Raw genomic sequence first — 11338 nt, forward strand, 5'->3', positions numbered from 1 at the left:
ATATCTTTGGGATGTTTATAGCGTCCTCCACCATGAGGATCGATGCAAAATATTGGTTTAAATTATCTGCCATTTCGCTGATCCCATTATCAGTTCTCCAGTCGCATCCTCCAAGGGTCCCATGCTCTTTCTGTTTATATACCCGTAGAAGTTCTTGCTGTTTGTTTTTATATTTCTTGCCAATTTGCTTTCATAATCAATTTTCTCCCTCTTTATTAGCTTTTTAGTTATCCGCTGCTGGTTTCTAAAAATTCCCAATCCCCTGACCTACCACTAGTTTTCGCCACTCTCTATGCCTTAGTTTTTGATTGGACACTCTCGTTGACCACCTTTGTTAACCACAGGTGGCTCATCCTTCTCATCGAGTCCTTCTTTTGACCGGGATAAATTTTTGCTGAGCAGTATGAAATATCTGCTTAAGTATCTGCCACTGCTCATCCACTTACCTTCCCCTTAGTCTATTTCCCCAGCTCGCTTTAGACTCTTTCTTCGTACCTCTGTAATTGCCCTTATTTAAGTTGAGGACACTAGTTTGAGACCCGAGTTGCTCGCCCTCGCTCTGAATTTTAAATTCTACCATGTTATGATCGTTACCCCCTACAGGATCCTTAACTATAATATCTCTTATTAATCTCACCTCATTACACATTACTAGATCTAAAATAACCTGTTCTCGGGTGGGCTCTGCAACATATTGCTCTAAGGAACAATCCCTGATGCACTGAAAAAATGTGTCTTCCATGTTACCCCTGCCAATCTGATTGTCCAGTCAATATGCAGGCTAAAATCATCCATGCCAATTGTAGCATCCTCCTTACACACTCCCATTATTTCCCAATTTACACTTTGTCCTTGTGAGGCAACTCTTAGAAGGCCTGTAGACAACTCCCACCCGTGACTTCTTCCCCTTGCTATTCCTTACTTCCACCCAAACTGATTCCACATCACAACCTATTTCACCTATTATCACTACTCACCACTGCACTGATACGTTCCTTTATTAACAAAGCTACACCACCTCTTTTTCCTTTATGCCTGTTTTTTGGGAACATCGAATATCCTTGAATATTGAGTTCCCGGTCTTGGTCACCCTGCAACCATGTTTCTGTAATAGCTATTAAGCCATATTCATTTATTTTTATTTGTGCCATCAACTCATCTACCTTGTTATGAATTCTGCGTGCATTCAGATAAAGAGTCTTAAGATTTTACTTTTTACCATTATTACTCATTCTGGTTCTAATTTCTGCTGTACTCTTCTGCTTATATTTTCTGCCCCTTCCTGTCGCACTTCCACTCTCGTTAGCCTCTTCACTGCCCTGCACCTCTGCTCTCTTTGTTCTTTTTGATTTTTTTAAACTTCCCTTCAATTGAAACCACCCCCCCCCCCCTCCCCACCCCACCCCACCACTAATTAGTTTAAAGTCCTATCTGCACCCCTAGTTATATGATTCGCCAGGACACTGGTCCCAGCATGGTTCAAATGAAGCTTGTCCCAACGGAACAGCTCTGTCCTTCCCCAGTACTGGTGCCAGTGCCCCATGAATCGGAACCCATTTCTCCCACACTAATCTTTAAGCCGGCATTTACCCCTCTAATCTTATTTACCCTACACCAATTTGCACATGGCTCGGGTAGTAATCCGGAGATAACCTTTGTGGTTCTGCTTTTTAATTTAGCCCTGAACTACTCGTAGTCCCTCAGCAGAACCTCTATCCTAGTCTTACCTATGTCATTGCTACCTACATGGACCTCGACAACTGGATCCTTCCCCTCCCACTTCAAGTTCCTCTCCAACCCAGAAGAGATGTCCTTAACCTTGGCACCAGTTGGCAACACGCCCTTTGGGACTCTGACTTTGCTGCAGAGAACAGTATCTATTCCCCTAACTATGCTATCCCCTATTACTATTACATTTCCCCTTTCTCCCCCAAAATGAATGGCCACGGTGCTATGGTCAGTTTGCTCATCCTGCAGCCTGTGCCCTCATCCACACCAGGAACAAGAACCTCATACCTATTGATCAAGGGCACTGGCTGATGCTCTGCCAAAGCTAAATTCTGGATCCCCATACCTGCCTCACTCACAGTCACACCCTCCCGTCCCTGACCACGGTCCAAATTTGTTGTAATTAATCTAAAGGGTGTGACTGCCTCCTGAAACACAGTGTCCAGGTATCTCTCCCCCTCCCTGGTGTGTTGCAGTATTCACAGCTCAAACTCCAGCTCATCAACTCAGAGCTGAAGTTCCTCGAGCAGCCAACACTTGCTGCAGATGTGGTCACTGTGGATCACACTAGCGTTCACCAGCTCCCACATGATAGAGTTGCAACACATCGACTGCCCAGCCATCTCTATTCTATTTAATTAATTAATTTGGATGTTAAATATTTTAAAAGTGAATTCCTTAACTGTAGTCTTCAGCTGTAATAACATCTCCTGATTTAAATCACTTGGCCAATCAAAAGAGACAAGGAAGAGATACCTACCAATCACCTGCCTGTTTTCCTTTGATGTCACACTTCGGCTCCGTAAGATTGAAGGGGCTTTCTGCCGCAGGTTTTTATCTCCCGCCACCACTGCTCTTCTCACACAGGTCCGCTCTAGGTACTGCTGACTGCCTGGCTCGGTGTCCTGCTCCCGCACTCTCTTCTCCTGGTCTAGCCTACATGTGACTCCAGACGCACAGCAATGTGGTCAACTCTTAACTGCATTTTGAAATGGCCTAGCAAGCCACTCAATTCAAGGGCAATTGGGGATGGCCAACAAATGCTGGCCTTGCCAGCAACTCCCACATCCCATGAAAGAATAAAAAAAATGTCTTCATGGTCTCACCCTTCTCTACCTCTATAACTTCCTCTAACCCTACACTTCCCCCAAATCAAACCCTCTTCCTCTGAGTTCAATTTCAGACCGTAAGTTTTGACTCCACGTTTTATTTCTTTTTCTTTGTATGTTTCAATTTTTCTTTTATTTTTGCTTTCTGACAGCAACACACCAGCTCTAGGCACATCTTTTGTTTCTTTACTTGCTTCATTTCCATTCCCTTTGACCCTGAAAGACTAACCTTTCTGTCATTCGATCTCTCCTGTCCTCCATCCCATCACAGACCTTCTGTTGTGCTTATCCTACCCACCTCTCACTCAAATCCTATTATGTCGTTAACTTCTATCAGTTCTGATGAAAGGTAATCGACCTGAAGTGTTAACTCTGCTTCTCTCTCCACAGATGCTACGTGACCTGCTGAGCATTTCCAGCATTTTCTGTTTTTACTTCCTCTTCCCCTGATTCTGGCCTCCACTGCTATTCTCTTTCCTCCTCCATCCCTCCACCCTGGAACCCTCAATTGTGACTTTACTTTAAATTAGGTTCCATGCTCTAGGCTACCCTCTTTAAACCTCTCGTCACTCCTCCCCATTTCCCTTCAAAAATCTCCTTTAAATCCATCCCTTTAACCATGTTTTTTAACATTCAAATATTTCCTATTTCAGGCATGCGATATTTTCCTTAAGTCTCTGCAAAATGCCTTGGGATGTTTTTCTACATTGGATCAGCAATAAAAACTTGCAATTAAAAGACCACATCTGTATACTTTGAAACAGGGTCACTGAATTGAGATTAGGAACAGGGCCCCTAACTAATCTTTTCTCTGTCCCTCCATGCTCCCACTAACCCAGTGCTCCTCTACATGTTCCAGCTGCAATCTGCTAATTCAGCATAGAACCTGGAACTTTTCTGATCTGTAGGGGTCACTTACTCACTGAATAAACATGCTGAACTATTTGGGGAACCTTCTTTTCAACAATAATTCACAAAGAAATATTGACATTAATCCTCACCACTTCTTTGTATTATCTGTAGAATAAGAAGTTGGCTTGGTGAGCTACAATGCTGCAGCGAAATCTGTGGTTTCGGATATCTTTGCAAGGTTATCTGAACCCAGTGACTATGTTACATTATTGCAATGAACCATGAGAGCTGGCAGCTGTTGTAAGCAAGCACAACTTGTCCTCTTCTTGTAAAAATTGAAATTACAATTACAACACGTGCTGCTTTAAGCGCAGCATTTTTTACTCTGGGGGCAGTGGCAACACCTTTTATGATTTAAGTACTAGCAATGGGACAGTAAGAAGTTGAACTAAGTCTGTATTCTTGCAACACTGAAACATTGGATAGTATGCATTGTATATCTGTTCATATCTCAATTTTCTGCTGGAAAGTATTGCATTACATTTCATCACTGATTATCAGTGAGGTAATGGAGAAGATTGTCTTAGGCAACATTTTAATAGTGGAATGTGGAAAATTCACTCGTCAGCAATACACTATAATTTTAATAATAAGCTGCTGCAGCCGCTGAGGTAGTGAAACCCAGTATATTTAAGATGTAAGTTTGTTTTGATCCTTATAACATAGCATACAATTCTACAGATATTGTGATTCTACTGAACATTTTGTAAAATGTACTTTGATGTATTTTTATTACCCTGGCTGCTTTGAGAAAAAGGCTTCTTTTCAGTTACTGTTTTAATCTGTTGTCATTGATTTGAAACGGTAATTTTATGCAATTTCTGTTTTGCTATGCTTTATGCCACAGGATAGAGTATGATGCATATCGTACTGATTTAGAGGAACTGAACCTTGGTCCTCGCGATGCCATTACAATTCCAAAAATTGAACAGTCTCAGCTACAGTTCCAGATACATAAAGAGAAATTTGACAAACTTCGAGGAAGTGTATCAGTCAAACTGAAATTTCTGGATGAAAACAAGGTATTTAAAAGCTAGTTAATCTTGCATGTTATTGCACGTGTCTAATCAAGATTTTGTCATAATGTGGTATTAAAGGGCAGGGGTTAGCGATACCAAGGCATACATGTAATTCAAACCCCATTATTTTTGTGACATACTTGATTTTGCATTATATTTCTAGTTAAATAGCAAAACCGATGGTAATTTGGGAATCAGAGAAGTAGCATTCGATGGACCATAAGATTTTCAGAGCAGATAGGAGGTGCAAAACTGAGGGACTATAGTGCCACCATTGTTGGGAAGGTGTATTTGCAATGTGACAACTTTACATAGGCAATTCCTATTAAAAGTGTGAACACAGACCATTATACTAGCAAAAATTGACAGGAAATATATGAAGTTAAGGTTAGCAATAGAGATTGATCCAACACATCATTAGTCGACTCCCACCCGTGACTTCTTCCCCTTGCTATTCCTTATTTCCATCCAAACTGATTCCACATTACGATCTATTGCACCCATGTCACTACTCACTTCATATTCTACACACAATATTCTAGAAGGTGGCCTATGCCTCATGCTATTTTAATGGTACTGAATGGATGGAACACGGGTTGACAAAAGGATCTGGAAATGGAGATAATATTTAGTGGGCGTAACATATGAGTAAGGGCATATCATTTAATATCCACAGAATTGCATTCCATTTAAGAGCGAAATTAGACTTGCATGAGGAGAACTGAGAACATAAGACTGTAATGTTACAATAAATGACACAAGCATAACCCTGCTCAAATAAAGGATTGTATTTATATAATGCCTTGTACCCAAAGGATGTCCCAATGTCCTTGGCATTCAGTGATTACTTTCTTTCCTCCAAGTGTAGTCGCTGCTAAGTGACCAGACTCTTGCAATTACAAAGTGAAATATCCTATGCACAGGATCCTCCTCCACATTGTGTGGAGCATAAGCGGCAGCTCAACCAATTGGGTGAAATAGCCAGTTTCTGTGCTGTAGACTCGCTGTAACTCTATATATTTAAATGGCTACAGCAAAGAGAGAAATGAGGACACACTATCATCACAAAATGACTAAACACACCATAGCGAAGTTCCTGACCAAGCATGGTTTGCTTGTCACCAAATCAGACGATGTGAAGAGAAGCTTGGCACAGCACTTGACAAAATCATCAGGAAACTTCCTCCAGGCAGTAGTATGCACTTAAACTCCATTAAGAAATGGTTGAACTCAGACAAGCCTGCATCTTATCATTTAGCATTGTGATTGATTTTGTGATGGGATATTTACAACAACGGCAACTTGTATTTGTAGCATCTTTATTGAAGTAAAATATTCTCGAGGTATTCCAAAGAGTGCTATCAAACAAGATTTGACACTGATTCAGATGAGGAGATTTTAGGACAGATACTTGGTCTAAGAGATAAATCTTAAGGAGCATCTTAAAGGAAGTGGAGAGGTTTAGGGAGAGAATTTCAAAGCTTGGGGCTTCTGTTGCTGAAGGTATGCTGCCAATGGTGAAGTGATTAATATCAGTGTTGTGCAAGAGGCCAGAATTGAAGGTGCATAGAATTCTTGGAGCAGGTTGTAGAGATATGGAAGGGGGAGGCCAGGGAGGGATTTGAAAACAAATTTACTTAGTGCCAAATCAGCCATTGCATGGGGAAGACGGAGAACTTGGGAACTGAAACTTTGCAGGAGTTATGTTTCATTTATTATTTTAACCATTTATCTTAAGGTTCCATACAAAGCAATACTCACGAGTTCTCCAACTAGAAACTTTGTGCATCAAGAATTTCACTGGGAATCATAAGCAATGCCTGTCCAGGCTGTTCACCTTGAAGCTAACCAAAATTCCTACTGAGTGAAGCTTTGTACTACTATTATAACAATTTTAGAAATCAAGCTTTCATTGTCTAAATTTTATTTATTCATTCATGGGTTATAGGCATCCCTGGCAAGGCCAGCATTTATTGCCCATCCCTAATTGTCCTCGACAATGTTCTTGAACCATTGCAGTTCATGTGGTGTAGGTACACCCACAGTATTTTTAAGGAAGGGAGTTCCAGGATTTGACCAAGCAACAGTGAATGAATGGCAATATGGTTCCAAGTTGGGATGGTATGTAGCTAAGAGGGGAACTTGCTAGTGGTGGTGTTCCCATGCATCTGCTGCCCTTATCCTCCTATGTGGTAGAGGTTGCAGGTTTGAAAAGTGCTGCCGAAAGAGCCTTGGTGAGTTGCTGGAGTGCATCTTATAGGTGGTATATGCTGCTGCCACTGTGCGTTGGTGGTGGAAGGAACAAACATTTAAAGTGGTGGATGGGGTTGCAATCAAGTGGGCTGCTTAGCCCTGGATGGTGTTGAGCTTCTTGAGTGTTGTTGGAGCTGCACTCATCCAGGCAGGTGGAGAGTATTCCATCACACTACTGACTTGTGCCAAATAGATAGTGGACAGACTTTGGGGAGTCAGGATTAGAGTTACTCTCCTCAGAATTCCTTGCCTCTTGCCTGCTCTTGTAGCCATAGTATTTATATGACTGGTCCAGTTTAGTTTCTGGTCAATGGTAACCCCCAGCATGTTGATAGTGAGGGATTCAGCAATGGTAATGTCATTGAATCTCAAAAGTTGTTAGATTCTCTCTTATTGGAGATAGTCATTGCCTAGCACTTGTGTGGAGTGAATGTTACTTGCCACCTATTAGCACAAGACTGAATATTGTCTGGTTCTTGCTGCATATGGACACGATTGCTCAGATACTGAAGTGGTCTGCGAATGGTGCTGAACAATGTGCAATCATCAGCAAACATTCCTAATTCTGACCTTATGATGGAGGGAAGATCATTGATGAAGCAGCTGAAGGTGGTTGGGCCCAGGCACTATCCTGAGGAACTCCTGCAGCGATGTCCTGGGACTGAGATGATTGGTCTCCAACAAGCACAACCCATCTTCCTTTGTACTAGTATAACTCTAACCAGTGAAGAGTTTTACCTCTGATTCTCACTGATCCCAGTTTTTCTAGGGCTCCTTGATGCCACATTCAATCAAAGCTGCCTTGATGTCAAGGGCAGTCACTCTCACATCACCTCTTGCATGGATCAAGGCTATAATGTGGTCAGGAGCTGAGTGGCCCTGGTGGAACCCAAACTGAATGTCAGGGAGCAGGTTATTGCTGAGTAAGTGCTGCTTGATAACACTGTCAATGATCCCTTCCACCACTTTGCTGATGATCAAGAGTGGATTGATGGGACAGTAATTGGCCAGGTTGGATTTGTCTTGCTTTTTGTGGACAAGACATACCCAGGCAATTTTCCATATTGCCAAATAAATGCCAATGTTGTAGCTGTACTGGAATAACTTGGCAAGGCATGGTCAAGTCTTCACTATTGCTGGGTTTAACTTTCAGATATTTTATGATCTTTGAGTCATTGAACAAGTTATTTAACAATGATACTAATGTTCTGGTTCATATCCTGGTGTATATCTTGCTATAACCTTGGCATTTTTTGCTTCTCTCGTTTTCTCTTTCCGAACTCTCACTTTTATTTTGCTCTGAAGTATCATTGTGATCAAAAGATAATGTCTGCCAGTATACAAGTCAAACCAATTTTGATTTGTCATGTAATTTAACATTAACTTGCTACATCAGCTGTTCTATATAATTTAAAAATATTTTTAAAACTATATTCCAACAGACTGTTTTGCTTACTAATTTTAATAATTATCTTAATGCCAAGCCAGCCCATTCAATTCTGTGCTAAAAGTACATGTATGGGAGAAACAGGTTTGATATCCGCACTTCCCCCAATCTCCGTTGTGCTACTTTGCAGGGATGAGGAGAATGGAAACAAAGGCCTTTCTAAAAACAAACTGGCTTTTATATAATGCTTTTCACATCCTTGGGATATCCTTTCCACTCACTGGGAAATACAGTTTATAATGAGGGGAGAGAAAACAAGAGTGTTTCACTTGCATGTTTCCTAGTGAGCTGCTTAGTGCAATATTGGTGGAACCCTGGGACTAGGTCATGCACACCCTGCCATAGTTGGTATGTATTGTGGAGAGAAGACAAAAGGGTCTAATTTTAATAGGATGTGCCAACCGTGGCTCGGTTGGTAGACTCTTGTGTCAGAAGGTTGAGGGTTGAAGTCCCCCTCTATAGACTTGAGTAGAAAATCTAGGCTGACAAATTCAGTGCAATAATGGGGCAACAGTGTGGAATTTTGGATGAGACTTTTGGCTGTTTCTCAGGGTGATGTAAAAGATGACATGGCACTATTTTCAAGAAGAACTTCAAGTTCTCCCTGATGTCCTGGCCAATATTTATCCCTCAACCAACATCATTAAGACAAATTACCGAGTTATTATCACATATTTGTGGGACCTTGCTGTATGCAGATTAGTTACTGTATTTCCTGCAGTGATTACACTTCAAAAGTAAAGCACTTTGGCAAGTCCTTGGGATGTGATAAGTGCTATATAAATGCATCTTTTTTCTTCCTCCTTTCCTTCAACTTGCATTATTATTAATGCATGATTCATTTTCTGTAACTGAATAAACTACAAAACAAGGTCCAAGGAAAAATGTCCATTATAGCTATAAATGAATCATAGGTCATGAGAGCAATACAAATCCATTTAACTTCTGCAGTATGTAGTGTTTTGTGTATAATGTAAGTGCATTTAACACAGTTTTGGTATTTCATTCTTATTTAGCTGTGTCTAAAAATTGTAGAGTGATTTTGTTGAGCAGTTTGGGGCAAATAATAATAGTTCTGCAGTGAATCTGTGTGTTGCAATTTTATCGCCGTAAAGGGCAGGAAAAATTGTTGGTGTCTACTGTTTACAAAATCTTGGTGTGCTTTTTTTTTTGAATGAAGGAGACTTGAATAGTGATGATTTTGTCTTTCCACAGATTAAAGTGATGCACAACCAACTTCTTCTCTTTCACAATGCTGTGTCTGCTTACTTTGCTGGCAACCAGCATCAACTTGAACAGGTGCTGAAACAATTCCACATCAAGTTGAAGGCTCCTGGTTCTGAAGGTCCTTCCTGGCTGGAGGAACAGTGATGTCTCAAAGCCTGAAGATATGATTGATACAGTTATAAAATCTAATTGAATTTTTTTTTCATGTTATGAGATGGAGAGACAATAAGTAAAATTGTGGTCAATGATATAGCTGTTTCTCACTTTTTTTGCTATATATTAATCTGAAAAATTAGATTGAATATGGTCATTTTATGTAACTGAATAAACTTTATAAGACCAGGACCTAAGAAAAATATTCCTTTTTGTACAGGGGTTAGAGGGGGATAGTTAGTATATATCTACATTCAGATTTGCACTGAACAGTAACTGTAGATTTGTTTAGTGTCTTCTGGTCACTACAGTGTAATTGTTTGAAAACATGATTGACAATTTTATATACAAGTTCTTTCACAAAAAGGGCACCTGAGTTCACAAAGCAAGTGAACTGTTAAGCAAAATGTAATGACTTTGCAGAGCAATAGGATAGAAAGTCCCTGAATGAAGCACCTGTGCTGAGTGAAATGGTTATTTTAGCACTCCAAATTCCAGCCAATACTGTACTTCCAATAGACTGTTTATTCATTTGTTAATTGTGTCAAATAAGAATCCTTGAGACTGGGTCAAGGAAGAGGATATGTAACTTTATTACAAAGGCACCAAGCATTGACAATATTTGCAAACATCTGGTGACATGTGAAAATATGTTAACTTGGTGCCATTAACTCACAAGATTTGCTTGCTTTTGATTTGACATCATTGCTATTTTCTTAAAGGTGTAACTCTAATTAAGCCACGTACCAGCCTTATGTCTACAATCGTGTGCCTTTAACAATACATTTTCCCACTCGGTCACGTTACCGAGGTGCTTGAAACATTTTACGATTTGCTGTTGTCATCTCACCACTCCCAGGATGACATGGGGAGGGAGTGGAGGAGGGAGTAAAGCAAGATTGCGCTAAATATTTCCTCCTCATATTTCTGTTGTGGGATTCTATTAGCTGCATTTGGCTTTAGTCTTCTGGCGATGCTCATGTTTGCTGATAGTGTACTATCATTCACTGATTTTTTTTCATTCTATGTAAACAGTCTTCGAAATTAAAGCACCTACATGTAATTTTTTTGTCATTCTGTTTAAACTTTGTGGCAATACCTTCTGAATTCTGTATATCGAATATTTAACATTAAATTAACCGCATACTTTTAATGTAAATCATAATTGCATTATTTAATTTTTTTCTCTATGGTTGTCAGTCACTATTTGCTATTGAAGTTAATATCCGGATTGTGCCTCTATTATAAATACACATATATGTACAAATTAAAAGGTGTTTGCTGCAAGACAAGTTTCAGAATGCTGTTGTTTTAAAAAGAAAACATGGAACATTTTAAAATCTAATTGTATGAATACATATGCCTAAGTGGGATTGAGTCTGCAGCTCTTCCGTATTGCTGCGTATTCATGAGCTTTCCCAGAGTATCCTTGCAATAAAGGGCTTTGAGTTCATGGGGAACTTGTGTGAAATAAGAGTGTCAGTCTGTGG

General features: G+C 40.1%; 1 protein-coding gene across 13 annotated transcripts in view; it reads left to right on the forward strand.

Moving 5' to 3' along the window:
• Window positions 1-11135, forward strand: part of arfip1 (ADP-ribosylation factor interacting protein 1 (arfaptin 1)) — a 241718-nt gene extending 230583 nt beyond the window's left edge. For all 13 annotated transcript variants that reach the window (XM_041188381.1, XM_041188390.1, XM_041188400.1 and 10 more), the window contains 2 exons: window positions 4597-4771; window positions 9684-11135. In XM_041188381.1, coding sequence (XP_041044315.1) covers window positions 4597-4771; window positions 9684-9839 — 331 coding nt within the window. In that variant the 3' untranslated portion in view covers window positions 9840-11135. The remainder of the gene's footprint in view (window positions 1-4596; window positions 4772-9683) is intronic.
• The last annotated feature ends 203 nt before the right edge of the window (window positions 11136-11338 follow it).

This window comes from Carcharodon carcharias, chromosome 1 (genome assembly GCF_017639515.1).
Source record: "Carcharodon carcharias isolate sCarCar2 chromosome 1, sCarCar2.pri, whole genome shotgun sequence".
In the NCBI taxonomy this organism is placed as follows: Eukaryota; Metazoa; Chordata; class Chondrichthyes; order Lamniformes; family Lamnidae; genus Carcharodon; species Carcharodon carcharias.